Raw genomic sequence first — 25,717 nt, forward strand, 5'->3', positions numbered from 1 at the left:
CATTTGCATGCATAAAAGGGCAGGGCATATGCAAATAAACAGTACACATTAATATGCTTAAAATAGATAGCAAATATATACACATTTGTTGTTACTGGTGTATAAAACAGTAACATACATGAGTTTATTTTTTCACATGTATTTTGTGCACTATTGGTATATGTGTTTTTGTGCACTAGTGAGTACAGAGTTGGTCAATACAAGGGATAACAGCTTGAACTATCAGCTCTGGGATATTAGTATCTGGGCCAATGTTTCTTCCTATATTTTGTGATTTGGGAAAGACCTCGCCTAGACCTGGGCCAGACTTGCAAGTCCCTGATGCAATGGAGCCTGCTGCTAGGACACGTCCACAAGGTATGTCTTGGATACTGGGATAGCATGGAATGTATTCAAAAAAGCATCATCATCAGAGATCTGGTTGATAAATATATTAGGATTGCCCTTAATCCCAGTAAACCAGTATTTCTCACCATGGAAGTGGACCTTATGTTTGGCAGTATGTGTATCTCATAGTCTTTTATCTGTGTCCTGCGTATCTGGCCCAGATTTTTATCAGATACTCAGTAGTTTCCTTTACCCTTCTGACCTTTTGTCCTCTTAATTTAATATGAATAAGTGATAGCTGATGACAATGACACTTCAGACCAAGTTCCAGGTACGAGACCAGCTCTGATGATAGCCTTAAATCTGTTCAGTGTTGTAATCCATACCATTTACCAGTGGTGGAAGTGGGTGAAGTGGCCAGCTTATTTAATCACCAAGGGGTGACTGATTGCTCTAAGCTGGGGACTTTGGTCTAAGAGTTCTCAAAAAAAGCACAGGATCCTGGATGTCTTGTAGAACAGAAGGTTTACAGTAATCTAGTATGCAGATTTCCTTTGAAAGGTAGAAGTATTTGTGGTTAAGTCTTCAAAGAAACTGGCAGATGGGAGCTCAGAGGCTTCCAAAAAAACAGCAGGGCCCTAGCAGTATTGATAGCTAGGGGTGTGCATTCGTTTGCAACGTATTGGCAATCCGCAACTTATAGAGCCATATTCGTTGTATTCGTGGGGAAGCGAAACGTATCGCGATTTCCACGAATACAACAAATCTTCACCGAATTATTCGGCCATCTAAAGGAGCGAATTTAAACAAAACTCCCACCCTCCTGACCCCCCCAAGACTTTCCAAAAGTCCCTGGTGGTCCAGGAGCGATCTCCTGCACTTGGGCCGTCGGCTGCCAGTAATCAAAATGCAACCAATAACCTTTGCCCTTACTATGTCACAGGGGCCGACCAATGGCACTGGTAGCCCCTGTGACATAGTAAGGTCAAAGGCTATCGGCACCATTTTGAATACCGGCAGCCGACGGTGTGAGTGCAGTAGATGGCTCCTGGACCCCCGCTGGACCACCAGGGAGTTTTGGCAAATCTTGGGGGGTTCAGGAGGGTGGGGGGTTGTAGTTAATTAAATTTAACCGGGAAATGAATAAGAATGGAATGCATGAACGGATCGGGGCCCCCCCTTTGCTGAATGCAACGTATCTGCCCCCCCACAAATACGAATACTGAATGTAATGTATGCGGTCCCTCTGCACATACCTATTGATAGCCATTGTGTTAATGGAGAGGGGTAGGCTGGATTCTGCTCATTAATCTGACACCTGTTTTAAGGCAGGTAGGCATTCTATCTCTGAAGTCTAGAGGACATGAAGGTTACTTAATAAACTTTTAAGCAGCAGTCTGCTTCAAGTGACTGTTGCTCCTACCAGAAGATCTATATCAAACCTCTTCTCTGTTGGCAAGTGTAGAGATTCAGAAAGAGCCATTTCATTGTTCTCCTAATCACCCAATGCTGTGATTTTATTTAAGGAGATACCTAAAATACTAGAAACTTTATACACAAAACCCCTGCTTATGGCTCTGCTGCACTCACATCTGGTGCCTTTCGGGGAAGTAAGAGATACCTGGGGATATATACCTTTTGATTTGTAGTATACTTTATTACCGGCAGTTTTAGGGGTGCCAGATTAATACAAATAAATCAACTACATATGTTGATGTAAGGGTAGATAAGAGGAGTCTAACAATTATTGGACAAGCCAATATGACAAGCCACATGGAGGGCTATGTGTGGTTCAAAGAGTTATGAATATTCCTAAAGGTACTTTACTGTTGTAGAAAATAAACCATAATATTTAGCAAATAATGGAGACACATACCCAAAGTAAAAATAAACTTGTAAAACGTTTATATAAATTATAAAAAAAGATAAAACTTTGTTACAACCATGTACAACATGTATAAAAAAAAAAAAAGGGATAGGGGTGGGGCATTCTAGGGTACAAACTATTTACAGAAACGAAAAAAGGCCCTAGGATCAAGGGAAGCCAGGTGCTGCAGGCATAGGAGTCTGAATGGTGTGGTGGGGGCCTCATGACAATAAACTGCAGAGCTATCATGAGGTGGTCTTGAGTCTCACAGAGATGGTCGTCACACTGAGCAGACTCCTGTGGTCAGCTCAAATCCTGTTCATCTCCTCCATCATCATCTGCATACCCTCCCCAAAAACCCACTGAGACACTGGCTTATTTCCTAGCGTGAGTGCTCCAGACAATGAGCCAAGCTCAGAAGCCCTTAGCAGGGTACCAGATGGTGGATAGGGATAGATGGGGATCAAGCTCTCCTTTGACCAGAAACGGATGGCGTATATGAGTCCCAGCATCCCTAGATCCTGGGGTAGAGCAGGGAGGAGGTCCTACCAGGATGGGCAGAGTGATATTATCTTCTTCAGGCCTGGGGTTTGCTGGCTGGGAGTGGAGAAGGCTGTAATGACCCAGCAGGGTCTCCTGGGGATGGGGAGGAACAACCTGCTCCTCTTCAGCAATGGTACTGGCAGGAGCTGCAGGAGGAGCCAGGACCTCACTACTGTCTTTCTCCTCCTCCTTCTCCTCTTCCAACAAGGAGGAACTCTCACCTGTGAAGAGAACAACAAATGTATGGCAGTCCATATGCTCATATTCTGCAGGGTGTGATGTGCACAAACATACAAGCAGTTAGAGGGCATTCCTTTTCTGGGAAAGATATAGGCAAAGGGAAGTTCTCCTAGCTACGGGACACCCATGTCATATAGGTGGTGGCAAGTCCATAAAATGATTCCTTGACATATGAAAGTTTGATTTCAATGGTATTTTATGTGATGATGGCTCACTTGTGTTATGGGATCAAAGTTAGGGTTTTTAGCATAGGGTTGTGGTCTACCTAGCAAAGCACCTAGAGCCAGGAGACAGGACTTAGTTGCATAGCACAGGGAGCATATACTTTCAGTGAAAATAAAGTTAGGAGTGGGTGCGAACACCATGAAGGTTTTACAGATAGGCATGAGGATAGGCTTCAAGATAGTGCAACTCATGTCCCAGAAAAATGCCAAGGATTAAGTATGTTTGTATGAGGGTTTGTTTAAGTTCAAGGCAGAGACAGGGTGGTGCTGAGAGAATGTGCCCGATGATGGAGACAGGACATAGAACTTGAGAAAATCTTCCTGGTGTCAATATCATGATCTTACCTCCAGCCTCATCCCACCTGGCTTGCAGTCAGTCCAGCCACCTTCTCCTCTTCCGGCACAACTCCCGGGCCTTCTTCTTCAGGATCTCAATCTATTCAAAGAAATAGGAATACAATGTTGAGTGTGCACTGCAGCTGCTCCTGTCATCTCCACATTGATATGCATCTATGTTTTCTACTGATATCTGGAATAAGCAGCATGGCTCTTGTATTCCCTTAATGCACCTAGAAGCATTGTGCTAAAACAGGCCCAAAAATCACCCAGACCAGGGACATTCCATGAACCATCATGATATACCTTTTGATAAGGAAGCAAGTTGGACATTCCAGCCAGTGGGAATATTCATTTCCATAGAGCACACAGCTGTGGAGAGTAACTGGAAGCATGCAACAGAGCTAAATCTCTCCTTTCTAAAGGAAACCATAGGTTTTCTCTGCTATTGGGACCACCATTAAATTAATGACATGTCCTAGAGGAAGCTGTAGCTTGTAATTGCACCTTTACTATATTTGTGACTATTGGTTTAAGTCATCCCTTGTCATATTTGCCTATGATTTCACTCTTACAATCTATGACATTGGCAATACATGTACATCCATCATGCTGTGGATGGAAAGTGTATCTGTTACCTATTGAGTCTTACCCTATTTGAAGGCCACATAGAAGCCCCCTCTAGTGACCTAGCCATACACACCCCAACCTGCCTCCATACCCCTAGAGCCCTCCCTAGTATCCCCCAGGCACACCCTAATCTGCCCCCACCCCTATTACCTGCTATCTACTTACCCCACATGAGTATGATGCCCAGTGATTAAAGTCTTGCTACAGGCCCCTCCAGGCCCGCCTCATTACATGCAGGTTCATCCTCTGTCCCAGGAAGGGGAATAACTCCTGTTTGTGCTCCACCACTAGGGACACCAAGCAGGCAAAGTCTCTGATGGTGAAGTTCATCTGCTTGGCTGGTGGTGGCATCATGGAATAAGCCTGCCCTGGAAAACCCAGAAATTGTGTGTCGTGGAAGCATACATTAGAGAGGTGATTTGGGTAAAAATTTTGTATCGGGCTTTGTTTCAGGCCGCCCCCCCCCATGGGAATTTCGGTTTTCCCGTGGTTTGGGGTGGTTTTTTTCGGGGGCCCCGATTTTTGGGTTAGTGCGCTGGCAGAGTTAGTGCGCACTATCGGGAGTTAGCGAGCACTAACGGGACTTAGCACACACTAATTCCCGTTAGCGTGCACTAACTCAAAAGTGAATTTTTCCCTAAATTTCAGAAAAAAATCAATCATTTTTTGGTTTTCCCAAACCATTCCAAATTAGGCAATTTCACATACACATGCATGATTTATGCTCAACATTGCACAGCATACAACATAGCAACCATACATAAATGTACATATTCACACATGAGTACATTAAAATTACCTGTATTTTGAACAAAGTGTGCAAATGTGCATGCATGATATAAAATACATGCGCATAAGCATGTATTCTAATATGCATGCAAATTTCTGCTCACATGCAATTGTTTTGAAGGTATCTGCCCTGTGTGTGAGCCACTTTCCTCTGTGTTGATTGATTTAGCTGTTAAAGTTGGTTTTCAAGACAAATACGTAACCAGAAGTAATCAAGACATAAGATTCCTAATTTATTTTATTATTTTTTAATTATGTTTCTAGCAATTGTAGATGTTAAAATGATTCTAAGCATCTTTCGCCTCAGTTTTAATTTTTATATAATTCCTGAAATGATATAAGCAAATTAAATCATTCCTTCAGATTTAAATGTTTACCTTGGAAAAAGAAATATCTTTGCAATAGAGTTCAAAATACTATAAAAACCAATTTACCAGTTTGAAATGCATAGTGGGAAAGTTAAAAGTTTGTTCATTGTTTTTTCTATTTAAAAATCTGATTACATGGCTTTGGAAATGTTTAACTATTTCATATGTATTTTTTTAAAACTCGAGCTGTACACCTGATATTAGCAATGTTCTACTTTTGTTAGCTCTATGTCTTGAAATTTTGGGTAAGGGGTGGTACATGTACTCTAGCATTTGCTTCTTTCATTTGCACCTCAATCCCTGTCTCAGAAGAAATCCATAATCTAAACTTGGGCTGCTTAAATGTGCATTATACATTTTCTTCTCAGAGTATCCCAGAACTAAGCTGTAAGGTACAGCAAAATCAGCCTCTGTTACCACCCTCTTAGCAGAACTCCCTCAGTTGCTCACTCCTGTTGCCCTTCTGTGGCATTCCCTACTTCCTCCCTACCACTCTCCTCTATTCCTTACTGCCATGCTGGGCAGCCATGGATCAGGTTATGGGCTTGGCATGATCACACCTTGCAATATCACAGCCCCGCCTCCTTGTTCTTCTGGGCATACTTACAGGCTAGGAGGAGGAGATAGGGCCATATCACTGTGGCTTACTACCTTCACATTCAGGCAGGTATCATATCATCCAGTGTATTTTTGAGGAGCTGACATCCAGATCCATCTCTCGGCATCACAATTTCATCCAGAATCCAATACCAAATCTCAGTATGTCTAACTAACAGGTCGATACTCTAAGGCCGCGGTAGAAAGAGTGCGGCAGTGCCTGGCGCACCCTCGTTCCCCGCACGCACAGTTCTCTTCACCTACCGCTCGATACTCTCTTCTAATTGCATGCAAATGCATGCCGCGTCTGCGAAGTGTTAGGGAAGCGTTAGGCCCGTGCAACCCATTTTACTGTAAAGAGCGCCTATACAGTAACCTGGGTGCTCAGGCCTAACGCTTCGCGGCCACGCTGGTATCTGTCATTTCAAATGTCATTTGAAATGAAAGATACCAGGAAGTCGGGATTGCCGTCCCCTCTCCCCTCCTCCCGAAGCAAAAAAAAAGTGAAAAAAAAGTTGCGAGAGAAAGAGGGGAGAGGACGGCAATCCTACGCTCGGCGACTTACTTTTGCAGCCCCCCTCCGGACATCGTGGCTTCCCCCGTGCCAGTTCCCCTTCCCCTCCTCCCGAAGCAGGGCGCGAAAAGCGTGAAGCGACTTACTTTTTGCAGCCCCCTCCGGACATCGGACGACCTCTCCTGCCTCCAGCTGCTCGCGAAGATGGACGCCTGCACGGCCTCTGAAGACGTGACATCACGACGTTTGGCGTCACGGCATGTGATGTCACGTCTTCAGCGGCCGTGCAGGCGTCCATCTTCGCGAGCAGCAGGAGAGGTCGTCCGATGTCCGGAAGGTGCTGCAAAAGGTGAGTCGCTTCGTCGCTTTACACTGCCAGTCCCTTCTTCCCTCCTCCCGAAGCAGGGCGCGAAAAGCAGCCTTGCTCCGGGAGGAGGGAAGAAGGGACTGGCAGTGTAAAGCGGCGAAGCGACTTACTTTTTTTGCAGCCCCTTCCGGACATCGGACGACCTCTCCTGCCTCCAGCTGCTCGCGAAGATGGATGCCTGCACGGCCGCTGAAGACGTGACGTCACATGCCTGACGCCAAACGTCGTGACGTCACGTCTTCAGCGGCCGTGCAGGCATCCATCTTCGCGAGCAGCTGGAGGCAGGAGAGGTCGTCCGATGTCCGGAAGGGGCTGCAAAAAGTAAGTCGCTTCGCCGCTTTACACTGCCAGTCCCTTCTTCCCTCCTCCCGGAGCAAGGCTGCTTTTCACGCCCTGCTTCGGGAGGAGGGGAGAGGGAACTGGCTCGGGGGAAGCCACGATGTCCGGAGGAGGGGGGCTGCAAAAGTAAGTCGCCGAGCGTAGGATTGCCGTCCTCTCCCCTCTCTCTCTCTCTCACAACTTTTTTGTGGGGAGGACTGGGGCTGCCCTGGAGGCCAGCGTCCATGGACGCGGCCAGGGCAGGTGAGAGGGGGCTGGGGGAAAGCTTGCCGCCTACCCTTACCCCTGCCTCTAACGCAGGGGTAGGGGTAGGCGGTAAGTTAGCAGGTTAAACGCGGGGCAAAATGGCAGCGATAGTCGGGGCGTGCGTTACAGTATCGGAGGGGAATAGCTAATTCCTTCATTATACAGCTAATTCGTTCATTTACATATCATATACATGCTGCGTGCAGAAAGGGTTATGCGTCTGTTTTAAGAAGCGCTAAGGACGCGTGAAACTGGAGACTGAATCGCTGGATCGCCTTACGCGTCCGAATTGTGCGCTCCCAGCACGTTACAGACGGGAAATCTTCAACCGCACGTTACAGTATCGACCTGTTTGTTCTCTGGGTGTCCCATCACTATTTTGAACTAAGCATGGCCAAACTAGAACTTCTTATCTTTCCTTAAAAAACCAACATCTCTCCTTTTTACCTCTTTCCATCTCTATTGATAAACTATCATCCCACAGGTGCCCTAGCCTGCAATCTTGGGGATCTTCTTCAACTCCATTCTCTCTTTCTCTTCACACACATCCAAAACACTGTTAAAGCATATTGTTTCTTTTTCTATATTATCAAAATTCATCCCTTCTTTTCTGAATGCACTACCACAATCCTTAAGTATTCTCTAATCCCCTTCTACTTAGACAACTTCAATTTGCTCCTCCCAAAGCTCTTACTGATCCACCTTTCTCCCCTACAGTCTATTCAAAATTAGGCTGCTGCTATAATCATTTAACACCTCTTCTCAAGTCACTACCCATGGCTCCCCATCCAATTTCACATTAAAGTCAAGCTTCTCCCACTCATCTGCCTGTATCTTCATTCTAGGGATGTGCTTTCATTTGAAACAAAATGCATAATGACAATGACATTATCTATATCATTTCATGTTATTTTTTAAAAGAAACCGTATAAAAAGAACATGAATTTTCATTTATTTCTTCTTTCATTTATTTAGTGTACTATTTCTGAATAGTGCACATTACAATGTGGTAGATTTTAAAAGATGCGCTCGTGCGTCCATGTGTGTGTGCGGTTCCCGGTGCGCCCACATGGACATGCCAATTTCACCGGCGCGTGCATGTTATAAAATCCATTGGTCGTGTCCACATGTGTGCCAGATTTTATAATCTGCACATGCATGTGCGGGCGGCGTGGGCAAGGGGGGATGAATTTTTGCAAAGTCCACGCTGTCCTGGCCGGCCTCCATCCCACCCCTCCCCGCCCCTTTTCCAGGGCCCTGCACTTGTGCACGTATCAGTACTTACGTGCATGGCCGGGCCCTTTTGAAAATGCGTACAGCGCCCGCAGGACCCGGCTACACGTGTAACTACCGATTTTTATGCATGCCGGGCATTTAAAATTCGGCCAAATATTTGCAAAGAGTGTGCACTAAGAATGAAAGAAAAAAAAAAGACTGTCATTTCAAATGAAGCATATTTCTAGAGTGAAGACATAGTTATATAGAAAGATTAATAGTAACCTATACAGTAAAGTACTAATGATGACAGATAAAGACCAAATGGTCCATCCAGTCTCCCCATCAATTTGTTAATGGCAGTAACTGCCACTCCGTGCAGGTTAACACTTGTAGATCAATAGGGGAAGTTTGACCTTCGTGTGGAATTGGATGGGGAGCTATGGTAGTGGCTTGAGAAGAGGGGTTACATGATCATAACAATGGAGAAAGATACGTTTTGCAGCTTAATTTTGAATAGGCTGTAGGGTGAGAGATGGTTCAATGAGATGTTTGTGAGAGGCAGATTGCAGTAGTCTAAGTAAGAGATGAAGAGAGACCGGTTAACGATTTTGGTGTGCATTCAGAAAGAAAAGGATCGATTGCAAATAGTGCATGCAAATCGGGATTGTAAATTCTAGGGTTTGCAACAGTACACGCCATGCAGAAATACTGCACACAATTTGCAGGAAAAAAATGAAATAACAATTTTAAAATGCCCCCAACGTAACGGAATTCAGACAAGAACATTCCCCCAACAAAATGAAACAAAACAATATTTTTTGGCCTGCATACCCCAACTTCACGCTGTAGTTTCTTGTTACCTCTCATCTTTTATTTTCTCCAAATCTCTGATCGTGACCTCTGTTCATCAGGTAAGTTACTCTTACCTGTGTTGCTCTCTTCCATCGCCAAATCCAGACTCTATGCCTTCCACTTTGATTTTCCATATACCTGCAACAGCCTTCCTGAATTGATACATCATGCTCCTTATCTGAGTGTATTCAGACCCTGCCTAAAAACCTACCTTTTTGAGGTTGCTTTTAAATCTTAAACCCTGGCTTTTCCCAGTTATAGCCTTGTAAATTTTAACCACATTTAAATACATTTCCTGAAATCTCTTATTCATCTTCTCCATGCATCTTGACTAGACTGGAAGCTCTACAAATGAGGGACTGTCCCTTTACTGTCTCTAATTTAGATTCAGGCCTAAAGGCACACTTTATTTTATTCACTTTCTTGCAATGTTGTATTGAGATGCAGCCACTATTCAAATTTTTTATTCCCTCAAAATGTGAAGCGACAAGTGACCTATTTGACATACTGTAACCCATTTTGAGTGAATTACATTTTCAGAAAAGCAGGATATATTTCCAAGTAATAAATAAATATTGTTGCAGTTCTCTGTATGTCTAATAGTGCAACAGAAATTATAAGCAGCAGTAGGACTTTGCCCGTGTATAATATTATAGCTTAAAAGGGAAAGTTCCTTGTTACAGTCATAAAATGAATGATTTGAAAAGAGTGCAATTGACTATCAGATGTTTTGCATCTGGATAAACATGGTTGGTGCTCCGTGTACATCCGGGTCTTTTGGTCTGAGTGCAGCAGAGCTGCTCTGGGACAGCATTAGACACCTTAGCTGTCCTTCATCTGTTAGCACGTAAACAAAAACCACCCGGTGTTTAAGCAAGACGTTACAATGTCAACCAAGATATTTCTATAGCCAAGGTGATTTTATAATTTGCTCATAATTGTTTGACTCTTTTTAAATATTATAACAGATTGTGCTTTTATATAGAACCAACAAAAACATGCTCAGGTATGAAGAGAGAAACACAGACTCCTGGAATTCAGTGACAAATTTATTAGCATATGCTGCTTCCCCATGCCTCCCCTCCCCCAACTCCCCTTCTCTCTTTCTCCATCCCATCTTCTCTCCCCAAACATGCATAGCAAAATCTTGGGAACCATATGCTTCCCTGTTAAAATTACCACTCACCTAAGCATTTGGGGCAACACTGTCCGGAGGGGATGTGACTGAGATGCTGGGGACATGACAGAATGGGGCAGACTTCTCTTATGCACTGTGTCCTGCCTCCCTAGAGGAAAATAGGCTTCAGTTAGCAAAAAAAAAAAAAAAAAAGTGAAGAAAGACATGGGCAGATAGAAAGAATTACAGATGCCCCCGTTCCCGCTCTAATCAGGCCCAGCCCTTTAAACAGACTCATCTGCATTGCTTGCATTTAAATACTTATGTATAGCACTACATGAAGCTTGCACAACTCTGCCATTTTCCTAACTAGCTATTCACACCAATTTCCATGCTTGGCATGTCAGTGCTCATCAGGACATGGGATTCTGCAAGAGACAGCAGGGGTAAAACTATTGCAGGTTGGCGTAAAACGTATTTTCTTGCTGGAACTGAAAGGCACACATGCAGTCTATGTCATTCACAGAGGGGTAGATTTTAAAAGAAGCGCGATCAGCCTACTTTTGCTTGCGCATCAGACTCAAGCAAAAGTACGCTGGATTTTAGTAGATACGCGCGGAGCCGCGCGTATCCACTAAAATCCTGGATCGGCGCGCGCAAGGCTATCGATTTTGTATAGCCTGCGCGCGCCGAGCCGCACTGCCTCCCCCCGTTCCCTCCAAGGCCGCTCCGAAATCGGAGCGGCCTCGGAGGGAACTTTCCTTTGCCCTCCCCTCACCTTACCCTCCCTTCCCCCTACCTAACCCACCCACCCGGCCCTGTCTACACCCCCCCCTTACCTTTGTCGGGGGATTTACGCCTCCCGGAGGGAGACGTAAATCCCCGCGCGCCAGCGGGCCTGCTGCGTGCCGGGCCGCGACCTGGGGGCGGGTACGGAGGGCGCGGCCACGCCCCCGGGCCGTAGCCACGCCCCCGTACCCGCCCCCAAAACGCTGCCGACACGCCCCCGGAACGCCGCGACGACCGGGCCCGCCCCCCGACACGCCCCCGACACGCCCCCCCCTCCGAGAACCCCGGGACTTACGCGAGTCCCGGGGCTCTGCGCGCGCCGGGAGGCCTATGTAAAATAGGCTTCCCGGCGCGCAGGGCCCTGCTCGCGTAAATCCGCCTGGTTTTGGGCGGATTTACGCGAGCAGGGCTCTGAAAATCCGCCCCAGAATGAATACCACCTTTTCCTTTGCTCTTTTCTCCCTCCTTCCCCTCCCCACCCCACTCCACCCCACCCATGAATTATTCATTATTATTTCAATTGAAGGACTCTTCTTTCTCTCTTAGGGGGTTATTTTCTAAAGCTTTATCGTGTGCGTTAGGGCCCTAATGCACGCGATAAGGCCATATCGCATGCGAAAAGGGTCTTTTCGCATGCGATATAATGCAAATTAGGGGGAAGGGAGGAGTCAGGGCAGGGAGGGGAGGAGTTGAGGCAGGGAGGGGGCGGAGTTGGTGGTGGCTTCGCTACCAGCAATAATGTTACTAACGGTGGCGCTGTTCGGTGCGAAAGCCGGCAGCCGGTGCATCGCCATTGTGCGAAGGTTGCGAGCTTTCGCAGGCCTAAACCCCCACCCCCCCTGCCCCCCGTTTTCGCAGAATTCATCATTCTGCGAAGAATGATGAACACAGGCCTTAGTTTTCATGTTCCTTCAACAAGGTTTTTAGATAACCTAAGAAACTGGAGAGGCAGCACCACTTCAAAAAAAGGAATAACAGGAATTAATAGCAGAAAGAAAAAGGAAAGAAAAGAAAATGAAAAAAAAAATATATATATATGATTAAATCTATCAGAAACATTCATAAAGGTCAGGACTATGAGGTTTAATCAAGGTGTGTATATATCTGTATAAGTGGCCATGTCAGGACTTATGTTTAATTTTTTTTTTTTTTTTAAACTGTTCCTTATATTTATTTTTTGACTTTAATTTTCCATCTATGTTATTCTATTTATATTCAATTAAAGTTTGCTTACATTGCTATGCTTTATTCGTAGGCTTTAGTCATGTGATTTTTGAACCATGGTGGCCTTTTGTTTCATATATAACTGATGCATATCTATATCTATATCCATCTGTTTTATTTTCCTACTTTTTTTGTGATATATTAGGGGGGTTTTTTTCGGTTTTTTTTTAATGTTTTGCTCAGTACACAGTATTTCAATTTAGTGTGTACTATTTCAATGTAATGCACACTGGGCCGTATTTTAACATGTACGCATGGGCGTACATTTGTGCACGCAACCTGGCGCGCACAAATGCACGCCCGATTTTATAACATGCGCGCACAGTTGCGCGCATGTTATAAAATCTGGGGTCGGCACGCACAAGGGGGTGCACACTAGTGCACCTTGCACGCGCCAAGCCCTAGGGGAGCCCCGATGGCTTTCCCCGTTCCCTCCGCCCCTCCCACCTTTCCCTCCCTTCCCCTACCTAACCTGCCCTCCAGCCCTACCTAAACCCCCCCAACCTTTGTTTTACAAGTTGCGCCTGCCTCCAGGCAGGCGTAGGTTGTGCGTGCTGGCCAAGTGCCGGCGCGCAATCCCCCCACCTAGCGGCCCTACAGTGGCCTCTGGCCATGCCCCCGCCCCACTCCACCCCGGCCCGCCCATACCCCGCCCCTATTTTCAAGCCCCAGGACGTACGCGTGTCCCGGGCTTTGCGCGCGTCATTGGACCTATGCAAAATAGGCTCAGCGCGCGTAGGGCTTTTAAAATCTGCCCCACTATGGGCTTGATTTTCAAAAGCATTTACACACTTAAAAATGAGTTTTACATGCGTAAATGCACTTTACCTGTGTAAATGGGCTTTTGAAAATTGATACAATGTATGCCATTGAATTGTCCTTAGGATTTACCCACATAAATGCACTTTACATGGATAAATGATTTTGAAAATTGTTGCAATAGTAGTAACCTCTTGAAAATTAGCCCTTCTGTGAGGTAGTGCACACTATTTGAGTTGTCATAATGTGTACTAACTCAATATTGTGCACTAAATCGAAATACTGCACAATAAATGAAGAATGTATAAAAACAAAATATCATCAGTTGTTTACCTTTTCAGATTAGAAATGAAATGAACTGAAATAGGCAATGTCAACATGTCATTAAAAATAAAACATAAGAACATAAGAAAATGCCATACTGGGTCAGACCAAGGGTCCATCAAGCCCAGCATCCTGTTTCCAACAGTGGCCAATCCAAGTCACAAGTACCTGGCAAGTACCCAAAAACTAAGTCTATTCCATGTAACGATTGCTAATGGCAATCCCTAATGCATACATCCCTAATGCATACAGACATACATGTCTAATGATATATACACATCTTAATGAACTTGTCATAGCCCTGTCCCTCTGGAATATTTTAGTTATATTTAATTATACATAAATACCTTGTATTTCTTTTTCCCCCTTTTATTCTGCAAGTCATTTCTTTTGTTCAAATGCTCTAAAAATATTATTCCAATGTGATTGTTCACAAATAAAAATTTATCCATGTTGAGCTTACCACTGTAAACATTTTCTGGATCATTTAAATGAGAGAGGGAAGTTTGACTGAATTTTGTTTTAGTGGGGTTTAGTTTTTTTTCATTTTGGGAAAACAATGCACACTATTTCCATTAGTGCACATTATTCAGAAATAGTGCAAACTATTTCCCAAAACGAATAACCTGAGAATTTTCAGGTTTTTCAGAAACACCATTGTTTTGTTTTTTAAATTTAAATTGAACCAAACCAAAAAGGGGCTTTTTTGATTCAGATTCCAAAATGTATAACTCTCCCCCTGACTCAGTGCACTGAAACTGGGAGACAATAACAGATATGATGCACTTTTTGATGGCTACCACAAATCAGATAATTGAGATTCTAGACTAGGGGAGGTGTTGGATAAAATTAAAAAGATGGCATGCGAGCTGAAAGGCAAACAAAAGAAAAGAAAAGACGGCAGGTGGTCTGAAATGCTCAGTGGCATAAAAAAAATCTTAATTAATCTTAGGGTATACATGGAAAACAATTTCATTTTGTATTTTTTGTTTCATTTTATTTAGTTTTTCCTCTATTCCGTTTGTTTTGTTCATTTTGGGACGGATTTTAAAAGGGGTATGCGCGTAGCCCTTTTAAACCCCCACTGTGCGCGCCAAGCCTATTTTGCATAGGTTCGGCGGCGCATGCAAGCCCCGGGACGCGCATAAGTCCCGGGGTTTCGTAAGGGGGCATGTCGGGGGCGTGTCGGGTGGGCGGCGCGAATTTCGGGGCGTTCTGGGGGCATGTCGGGGGCGTGCTGCCAGCCCAGGGGCATGGTCAAGGCCTCCGGACCAGCCCCCAGGTTGGGTGATGGCGCGCCAGCAGCCCGCTGGCGCACGCAGAGTTACGGCAGCCACCGGCCAGCGTAACTTTAGCAACAAAGGTAGGGGGAAGGTTTAGATAGGTCTGGGGGGGTGGGATAGGTAGGGGAAGGGAGGGGAAGGGAGGGGAAGGGAGGGGGGGGGGGGGTAGAAGGAAAGTTCCCTCCGAGGCCAATTTCGGAGCGGCCTCGGAGGGAACGGGCAGCGCGCGCAGGGCTCGGCACGCGCAAGTTGCCCAAATGTGCGCGCGCGTAGATTTATAAAATCTACCCCTTTTTGTTTCATTTTGGTTTTAGTTTACACTGTGTTTTTAAATTTATTTATTTGACATTTATATGCTGCCAATGCCAAAGCTCTAGGCAGCTAACAATGCTACTTATATAATCATAAAACTAACAAATAATCAGCATAATAGACAAAATAAAGCAGAACTGTATAAAAATCCATGGTCAAAACAGGTTACAAAAAAAGCCTGCCTGAATAGATGTGTTTTCAATGACAACTTACAACTTTTAGTACATGTAAATATTTACTTATTTATGTATTTAGATTTTTATATTCTGCTTTTTGGCACTTGAAAGTAGATTACATTCAGGTACTATAGGTATTTCCCTATCCACATAGGGCTTACAATCTATGGGGGTCATTCATCAAATCACGTTAGGGCCTTATCTAACGCTCATGATAATGCCATGATGCATGCGATAAATAACGCATCGCGAGATGCATATGCAAATTTAGTCAAATGGGAGGAGTTTATGAAAATGAGGAGTGCTTAACATATGCTATCATGGGATTTAACACTGGAAATAACTACACCTTTTTTCCTGACATATGCCCAAAATGAGATTTGTGATCTCTATTGCAAATCCTAGAGGAAGAAGGAAAGGGAAAGAGAGGGAGAGAGGGAGAACCTCTAGGGAGGTGCACATATTAGGCAATTATTTATACCATTGTAAGAGGGGCCATTCTGAACTCGGGGTGAGATTTTGGTGGCAGCCTAGGTTTGGGGGGCAGTTTTACATGCACAGTCAAGTACAAACAGCATGGTAGACATCAGTGAACCCTTTATGTGATTTGGAGTGATGAAAGGTACACAGAGATGAGATTTGTACATTGTACTCTCGACCTAACTTGATAGCAGCTAGGTAGAGAAGAGTGTGCATCAAGATAGGTAGAGAGTACATTGTACAAATCTTATCTTTGTGCACCTTTCCTCACTCCAAATCACATAAAATCTTCACTGACGTCTACTGTGCTGTTCGTACCTCTGACTGTGCACGTTAAACTGCCCCCCAAAACCTAGCCTGCCATCAAAACCTCATTCTGAGTTACTAGTTGCCCCTCTTACAGAGGTATAAATAGTTTACTTATATGACAGCCTCTCTCTTGCTGACATACACCTTTTTTTTATTAGAGGTGCTACCTTATAGTAATAATGATGAATCTAGACATATTTTTGCAGTGGGGGCAATGTGACTTACATACAGTCACAACACATAGATTTGAACAGTGGTTTCCCTGCATCAGAGCCCCCTGCTCTAACCACTAGGCTAATACTCAACCTTTTTGTGCCTTCCTGTCAGTCACACATGATTAACAGTAGGGACTGTCAAGCAAGCTTCTTTGAGATGACTGCAAAGTATGTGATGGAATTGTAAACACACAGGATGGTGTTAAACAAGGGAAAAGAATCTAATGCAAGGAGCTTATGCACAAGCATTGCTACCTTGTACATCACCCTTCCTTCACTTGGCAATCAGTGAAGAAGGTACAGTCCTGGAGAGATATGATCTCTCATAACGTGGCCAGAAATCAGATGGGCCGCTTCCTTAAATAAAAGTTGCAGAGCTCATAGCAACATAGCAGGAAAACCTATATATGCAGCACCGCAATAGTCCAGCATAGCTATAATTAAAGATTGTACAACCACTCAAGAGTCCTTAGCCATCAATAATGGTTCTAAACCATACAAAGTACATAGTTTGAAAAAAGTGTTCTATTGCAACTAGCATGTGCTAATATGACAGAAACTACAAAAAAGATATTTTGTTATGTCTGTGTGTCATTTCTGATGGAAAATTCAGCATGGGTCTTGCAGTCATGCTCATAAGCCTTGCAGCAGCTTCAGCCTCTATATATATTTGATGAAAAAGGGATGGATGATGATCCCTTTACTATACTATTCTTTTCAGTCATGTGTTTTGTAGAATTGTTTGTTTTAGATGATTTTAGATTTGTAATTTTATTATGCATGTTTAGTTGTACACTAGTTTGGACAGGTATTATTTAGAACTGGGGAAGCACTTAATAAGCAATTTTAAATATATACATTAATGAATTAGATCTATAAATAGATTACGAAAAGCATGTGAGGGAGGAGGGGGTAGGATGGCTCACAGGCCCAACACTGAATTTTCTTTACGTGGTTGCAGCTACTGTGGGACAGTGCCACTCTACATGACAAGCAGGTAACTCAAAGGGGAGGGGAAATGCTTGGAGAAGGGGGGATCTGAGAGGAGGCTCCTCCCTCCTGATGACTTCAGGGGAAATGCGCCCCCCCTACTGAATATGGGCACCCACATTTTAAATCCACCTTGACCTCAACTACTTCCACTGATAGGCTAATTCTCGACTTTTTCATTTTCCTTTTTGGTACTTACAAGTCTCATAATTTTTTTAAATAATAAATTTGAATTAGTGCTGGCTGTACAGAGTGCATACATATAGAATAAATCCAAGAGATTAAATGTTATGGCAATGCCGTTGGCTTCTAGGGATAGAGGGCTGATTGCCATATTTTTAATAAGGATGGGACTGAATTAGCTACATATGCATGGGGAGGGGGAGAGAGGAGGCCCACCCATGTAGAGACATGAATATAGGGTAACTATAGAGCACCAGGTCGGATAGAATGAGCCAGACCCGATTTTACACCATGGCATGTATGGAGATGTAGTTCTGGCTTCCTTAAGAAAACCAGGACTAAATTTTCATGCATGTAGAGGAGCGAAAACAGACCTGACTTAAGTTGCCACATATGGCATGGACATTGATATTTTTTATTTTGCCCACTGGCTTTGGTGGAAGCAGATGGGGGGGGGGGGGGGGGGGACATGGAGGGCAGGGATAAAACCAGGAGTGGAATAGCCTGTTCAGACTTACCTGGGTGAGTTGGCAACCGCATTCAGTGATCTTTAACTCTTCACCCTTTAGAAATGCCCTTTTCTCTCCTCTCTGTCTCCCACACTTTGTTTCTCCTCTGCAGCTTCCCAGTCCCAGCAGTATGTTAAAAGCCAAGCAGTCTCATTTGCAAGCTCATAGTTTGAATCCCTAGACCTTTCCCCATGACACCAAGGAGAGTGAACAATCTGTTAGCAAAAGCACTGGAAAAGGCAGTTGAAGACACCAGCACACTTCAATGAACCTAGACTCAGGGATCTTGGACAGCAAATTCCTCGATTATCTGAATCCAGAATTGGGTCTTGGGTCTTAGAGCCCCTGATTAGGGGTACGGTCTATTCATCCCTATTAGAGTAAAGCAAAATAAAATCCACTTTGAAGGAATGCTACTTTAAACTTCGTGTCTTAAAGAAACTAAGACCCCTCTTACATTTCAATGACTTTCGCACTGTCCTACTGTAATTCCCTCCTCCTAGGCCTCCCCTCCGCTACCATCAAACCCTTCCAATTGTTACAGAATGCGGCCGCCAGAATACTCACCAACACTCGTAGAAAAGACCACATCATTCCCCATCTGGAGGAGATGGGGAACCACTGGCTCCCCATCTCCTCCAGAATTCTCTACAAAACCCCCTCCCTTATACACAAGACCATATATAACCAGAACATCAATTGGCTAAACGACTCACTCCACTTCAGTACATCCAACCAGATCTGCCTATAAAGGAACCCTTCATATACCCTCTCCTAAAATCACACAATGCTCTTCCACTAAGGACAGAGCACTCTCAATAGCAGGTCTCATAAACTGGAACTCAATGCCACCTGACCTCCGCATGGAACCTTGCACACAGAAATTTAAAAAAAAACCTAAAAACGTGGCTCTTCAAGCTAGCCTACCCCTAACGCCTCCCCCTCACCCCCCTCCACTGCCTTCCCTCGCCCTCCGACCCACCCTACCCCACCCCCTCCTCTCCCCATGCCTTCCTCGCTCCCCCTTTGTATCACTTCTTAATTTATTTGTACACTATCCCCATTCCCCCTCATGCAAACTGCTAATTCTCTGCTCAGAAAATTACCAATTCTTCCAAGCTTATTTAGCATTATGTCCAAAGTTACCAGTTATTACTAAGTTTTTAGTTAGTGCAAACGGTTATCAGTATATAAAAACCTTTAAATAAATAAATAAATAAATATTTTTTAGGTGGTACCGTGATAATAGGCTTCTGGCTTATAATGTCACTACATGCATATGGCAACTGTAAGTGAATTTCCATATAAAAGAGCCAAAAAATATGAGTCAAAATATATGCATCAATGTCAAAAAATAAATCTTGTTTTCCACTCAATGCAAAATCTGCTCACCCCCACACCTTCCATAAATCATTATTATGATTTATAAGATGGATATTTGATCAGCTTTACATTTCTTATGTATGCAGACAATTATTAAAACCTCAAAAAAAAAAAAAGATTTGAGTATGTAAACTTTCAGTAATATATATTCAAAGATAGATATATATATATATATATATATATATATATATATATCTACCTTGGGACGAAACGGTATCAGAAATTGTAATGCTTTTATGTTTTAATCTGCAGGCTCTTGCCGGCAATGGGCTTCAAGCATTATCATTAACCAAGCATTCAATTCATGTCATGTGCCTTTTCCCAAGTTAAAATCTACTTTTTAATAGTTCACAAAAATCTTCCCTAATTTTTATTTTCTATATAAAACCACTTAGCTTATAAATCCCAGTCTTCTAGTCCCAACATTGCCAATGTTTCAGCATCCTATGATGCCTGCAGCAGGGGAAATCTTGAATAAATTCCTCCAATATACAACCTATCCAGCACTATATGGCAACTGAAAATTATTTATTTATTTGTTTATTTATTGAGTTTTATATACCATTGTTCGGTTTCGCCATCACAACGGTTTACAAAGTATCGATGTTTAACAGAGTGTACAGAAATTCATGTGCTTGTTAACATTGTTATCGTAGTCGTTATAAGCATAGTTCATTTGATAAACTGTACAGGTTAATTACGTGCATTGGATTGGTTCTGCATGTTTATATGTAGCATAGAGTCATTGGGTGTTTTTAGTTCTTTTTTGAAGGTTTTTAAGTTTTGCTTTGTTCTCAGTTTGATTGGGAGGGTGATCCAGAGTTCAGTGCTTCCTAGGGAAATGGCTCTCTTCCAAGTTGAGGTAAGTTGTATGTGGTATGTAGGTGGAATTTTTAATAGACCTTTGTTAGCTGAATGGAGATTTCGGTTTGGTGAGTGTAGTTTTATGGATGCACTTAACCAGTTTGTTTGTTCTTCATATATTATTTTGTGTATTATGGATAGTATATTGTAGTCTATCCTGTATTTTATTGGGAGCCAGTGTAGTGAAATGAGAGTTGGAGTAATGTGATCGTATTTTTTCATTCCGGTGAGTATTCTGGCGGCTGTATTTTGAAGGAGTTGGAGAGGTCGGATGGTGGTAAGAGGTAAGTTGAATAGCAGGGAGTTGCAGTAATCCAGGTTGGAGAAGATGAGTAGTTGGAGGACTGTTCTGAAGTCGTTGGGGGAAAGGAAAGGTTTTAGATGTCATAGGGTTAGGAGTGTGTGATATCCGTCTTTGATTTTAGTGGAGATGTGGTTCCTTGTCGATTATGAATCCTAGGTTGCGGGCATGGGTGACAGGGGAGATTGCAGTCTTTTGATTCATTTTGTTTAGTGGTGGGAAGTGTGTAGGGTTGTTCTTTCTATCCAGCATGATTATTTCTGTCTTATCAATGTTTAGGATAAGTCTCATGTTGGTTAGTAGTTGCTTTATTTTGGTGAGGTAATTGGCTGTTTTTTTGTAGGTGTCTTCCAGAGAGTTGTGTATTGGGATAAGTATTTGTATGTCGTCAGCATATATGAAGTGAGTCAGTTTAAGGTTTGAGAGGAAGTGGCATATAGATGTTGAAGAGTGTCGCCGATAGTGCTGAGCCTTGGGGAACTCCAGTGTCAAGGTTTATTTTCTTTGAGAGGGTGTCGTTGATTGACACCTGGCAGGTCCTTTGTGATAGATAGGATGAGAACCATTGAAGGGTTTTTTTCGGTTACACCAATTTCGGATAGACGGTCAATCAGTATTGAATGGTTTACCGTGTCGAAGGCTGCTGATAGGTCTAGTAGGACTAGAAGGTAGCTGTGGCCATTGTCAAATCCTTTAAGCACGGTGTCGTTTAAAGATAGGAGTAGTGATTCAGTGTTTAGTTGTTTCCTGAAGCCGAACTGCGTGGGGAGTAGGATGTTGTTCCTTTCCAGGTGGTCACTGAGTTTGGAGTGGACGATTTTTTCAATAATTTTGGCAATGAATGGTAGGTTTGATATGGGTCGGTAGTTTAATGGGTTTTCTGGATCAAGGTTGGTCTTTTTTTAGTATGAGTTTGATAATTGCTGATTTTAGGCAGTCAGGGTAGTTTCCTTCTGTGAGGGATAGGTTTACGATGTCGGTTAACATTTTTGTTATTGAGGGTTTGATGGCTTTGATCATCTGTATGGGTATGCTGTCGATAGGGTGCTTAGCTGGGATCATTTTTTTGATATTTTGGATTTCCAGTGATGATGCTGTATCGAAGTTGGGCCAGCTTGGTGTTTGATTGATTTGTATTTTCGGGTCTTGCGTGTTGTTGAGGATCTAGGTGGGCTTTTTTCTGTTGTAAGTTTACAGTTGGAAGACAGGTTGGCGTAGATTAGAGAGTGGTCTGACCAGGGGATATTAGTGGTATTTGTGTGGTAATTAGCCCATATGTCAGTATTGATGAAGATGAGGTCTAGTGTGTGACCTGCTTTGTGTATTGGGCCTTTGATGATTTGTCTTAGTCCTAGGGTTGATAGGGCATCTGTATTGCATTGCATGTGGGGGAGTGGGGGATTGTGTCAACATGTATGTTAAAGTCTCCTAAAATGATGATGGGTTTGTTGATAAGAAAATGCCATACTGGGTCAGACCAAGGGTCCATCAAGCCCAGCATCCCGCCTCCAACAGTGGCCAATCCAGGCCACAAGAACCTGGCAAGCACCCAAAAACCAAGTCCATTCCATGTTACCATCGCCAATGTCAGTGGCCACTCTCCAAGTGAACTCAACAGCAGGCAATGGACCTCTCCTCCAAGAACCCATCCAATCCCTTCCCAAACACAGCCACACCAACCGCACCGACCACATCCTCCAGCAACAAACTCCAGAGTCCAACAGTGTGCCGAGCAAAAAAGAACTTTCTCCGATCAGCTCCAAATGTGCCCCATGCTAACCCCATGGAGTGCCCCCCAGTCCCTCTACCATCCGAAAGAGCAAACAACCGACCCACATCTACCCATTCTAGACCTCCCACGATTCCAAACACCTCCACCACATCCCCCCTCAGTCGTCTCCCCCCCAAGCTGAAAAGTCCCAACCTCCCCAGTCCCTCCTCGTAGGGAAGCCGCCCCACTCCCCCCAACATCCCGGCAACCCCTCTATGCACCCAAGAATACTTCTATTAGTGGAGAGCAGTTCCAATCTAGTGAATTGGGAGGGCAGTATACCAGACAGATTTGTATTAAAGATGAGTCGAATAGTGCAATTTCCAGTGGTGGGTGGGTGTTGGTTGGGAGTAGTTTCATGTGTAGGTTATTTTTGACGATTAGCATTAGACCTCCTCCTTTCATTTTTGGTCAAAATGTTCTGTAGATAGGGTTATTGATTTGGTTGATTAAGACTTGGTCAGTATTTCTTATCCATGTTTCCATGATGGCTATGAAATCTGGTTTGTGATCGTCGAGTAGGTCAGAGATGACTTGTATTTTCTTTACTATGGATTGTGCATTGAATAGAAGGAATGATAGTGTTATGTAACTGTTGTAGGTCTTAGTGTTGATGTGAGTGATGTTTGAGTGTTAGTACTTATAATCTTTCTTTGTTTTTTTTCTTGTTTCCTTCTGTGGGTTTTCTGTGCTTTGATCCTTTCTTGTTTCTTTCTGAGGGTTATCCGAGCTGTGATCTTTTCTGTGGGACCTGAGGTGGATGTAGTCAGGGGTTTGAGTGTTTGCCATTTCTTGTGGAGTGTAGCAGTAGATTTGCTGAGTTTGGGGTCTGCACTAAGGTTTGCACGAAGGGGTGCACAAAGGGGAGTGCCCCTTTGTCGCGCACCTTCAGAACACGCCACACAGCGTGCAATGCCTGGGAGCGCGCCTCCATTTGATGTGCATCCGGAGCCGGCGCTTCCGATGATGTCACTGGGGGGGGGTGGGCATCCCAGTCGAGGAGGCAAGCCCGCTGCTCCGGTATTCCTCGGGGCGTCCCTTCCTTTCTTCTTCCTCAGGCTCCTGCCTGCCCTTCTTCCTCAGGCTCCTGCCTGCCCTCGTTGCGGGCGCTGCGGGCAATGGTATCGGGCTATTCTAGTAGGGATGTGCATGTGTTTCAAATTAATTTCAAAAATACAATGAATAAGGGCTATTTGTTTCATTTGTGGAGTCCTGAAATGAATTGAGGGCTCCTCTGAATGAAACAAACCTAACTCATTGCTTTCTTTGAAATTAATGCATTGGGCCTAAGCCTAGGCCTAGGCCCAAAGCCAGGCCCTCACTTAGGACATAAGCCAAGGCCCAAAGCAGGGGCCATGACCTAAGCCCAAGCAAGATACCAGGATCATAGCCTAGGCACAAGCCAAGGCCGGGGCCTCTGCCAAGACCCAAACCCCCAAATAGATCCTTATCTGATCCATCAGCTTTCTGATGACTACACCGGGCCTTGGTCCAGGTCCAATACCAGGGTCTTGGCCCAGACCCAAGTCCAATGCTGTGGCCTGGCTTGGACACCGGTTCCCAAAACCTGGACCTTGACCTAGGGTCAGGTCCAGGCCCAGAGCCCAGGCATCACAGCTCTTCAGGCGACGTCCTCTTCCTCTTATTTCTTCTTTCTTCTGAGGCCGTGCACTGGGCTCATGCCGATTCCCCCCCCCCCCCCAATGTGGGAACCCTGGGAAGTCATGGGACCTTTCATAGTCCGTGGCCCTCCCTGTATGTCCCATGCCCAAGAGTTGATTATACTGTGTATATAAACATATATATAAAATATGATTGCAGACGTTTTACATGGCAGTCCTATATTTTTTGATGTATCACTGTGGTAGCTGTGGGGAAATGCTATGCTGTTAGCATGCTACATGATCTATGTGCTTTATAGCACACATATTTTTGTGAATAGTGTCTGTTATTTCAAGAGTACATGTGCTGTAAAGTGCAAAGCATGCACTAAACCAATGTGCCATGGCTCACTCCAGTGCTTTAGACCTGACCAAGTGTGCCACGGAAAAGTCACCACTGCCAGTGCCTGATGATAAGATTCAGGCCAGCACCTGGGCTCTGCTCTCAGTACCTCACAGCAACAAGAGCAGTGGCTCCTAAACATATAGGAGCTCCTTTCTGAGAGCAAGTGTAATCAGGCCTGAACCCCAGAGTATGGTAATTAATGGACAGCATGCAGGGCATGAATAGCTGGGCACTGTTTTGTTCAGCACACACAGTGCCCATAGCACCTCCTTATCTTCCCCTTCTTCCTTTGAGTTTTTCCAGCCTCTAGCTTATCTCCATGCTGAATGAGACAGGGAGAGCATTGACTGAGCTCTGGATATGACTCACTTTGAGTGCTGGGGGTCAGGAGCAGCAGTAGTGGAGGAGCTCTGGCAGCCACAGACAGCAACCGAAGTAACTAACTGAGCAGGATGCCCACATCACCTTGATTTTGTCCTTCTCCTACATTTGTATATAGAGGTACCTGGTCACTGCTACATATTTGTGTATAATTCTGACCTTTCTCTCCCTTTGTTTTACAATTTGGAAGGGAAATCGATTAGAAGAGAAACCTCTCCATGCTCTTTAAAGGCTGGGGTGCCACACAGCATTTTTGTTAATGTAGGTGTGCCTAGGGATTGAAAAGACTGGGAAACACTTGACTAAATTATTTCAGTATACATTGTTTGCCAAGCCATACAACCCTGTGGGTTAGAAGAAAACACAGCCGCATGGCCACAAAGAACTGGATCCAGCAGCCCATGTAGACTGGAGGAAGGACTAGGCAAAGCACTGCAGATACGCTGGGGGAAAGGGAGCCAAGGCTTGGGTTGAACTGGGGAACTGAGGGGATGAGCATGCTCAGGGTAGCCTGGAGAGGGGGCAGAATAAGAGTGCTGAGCTAAGATGAGGGAGAGAGAGTACTATGGTCTATGGTAGGTGGGACAGAGAGGGCTGGGTCAGAGAGAGGCAGGAGAGAAAGTTCTGGAGGTGGGTTAAGGGAGTGGAAGAAAAGAATGTGGTTAGCATTGGAAATCTGTAATATGTTCCATTGATTTTTCAGTGAGTTTCTATCTAGTTTTTGTTTTAATGCACTTGCATAGTAACCAAACTAGCATCAATAATTCTATTTGTATTGGTATTCAATATCATCCCAGTCCTGCTTTCCTAATAACTGCAGGCTTTTATGCTGGAAAGCAAATCTTTGGATTTTAAAATCACACATAAAATGCTGTCTTTCTCA

General features: G+C 44.2%; 1 protein-coding gene and 1 long non-coding RNA gene across 3 annotated transcripts in view; both read right to left on the bottom strand.

The window, feature by feature from the left end:
* Positions 1-25,717, bottom strand: part of BMPER (BMP binding endothelial regulator) — a 642,704-nt gene that overhangs the window by 324,416 nt on the left and 292,571 nt on the right. For both annotated transcript variants that reach the window (XM_029589775.1, XM_029589773.1), the window contains exon 7: positions 10,644-10,743. In XM_029589775.1, the coding sequence (XP_029445635.1) occupies positions 10,644-10,743 (100 nt within the window). The remainder of the gene's footprint in view (positions 1-10,643; positions 10,744-25,717) is intronic.
* LOC115084643 lies at positions 2,305-4,630 on the bottom strand. The gene is made up of 3 exons (XR_003854619.1): positions 4,333-4,630; positions 3,547-3,637; positions 2,305-2,958 (listed from the first exon to the last, which is right to left on the bottom strand). It is a non-coding gene; the product is annotated as an uncharacterized LOC115084643 (long non-coding RNA).

This window comes from Rhinatrema bivittatum, chromosome 2 (genome assembly GCF_901001135.1).
Source record: "Rhinatrema bivittatum chromosome 2, aRhiBiv1.1, whole genome shotgun sequence".
NCBI classification, from domain to species: Eukaryota; Metazoa; Chordata; class Amphibia; order Gymnophiona; family Rhinatrematidae; genus Rhinatrema; species Rhinatrema bivittatum.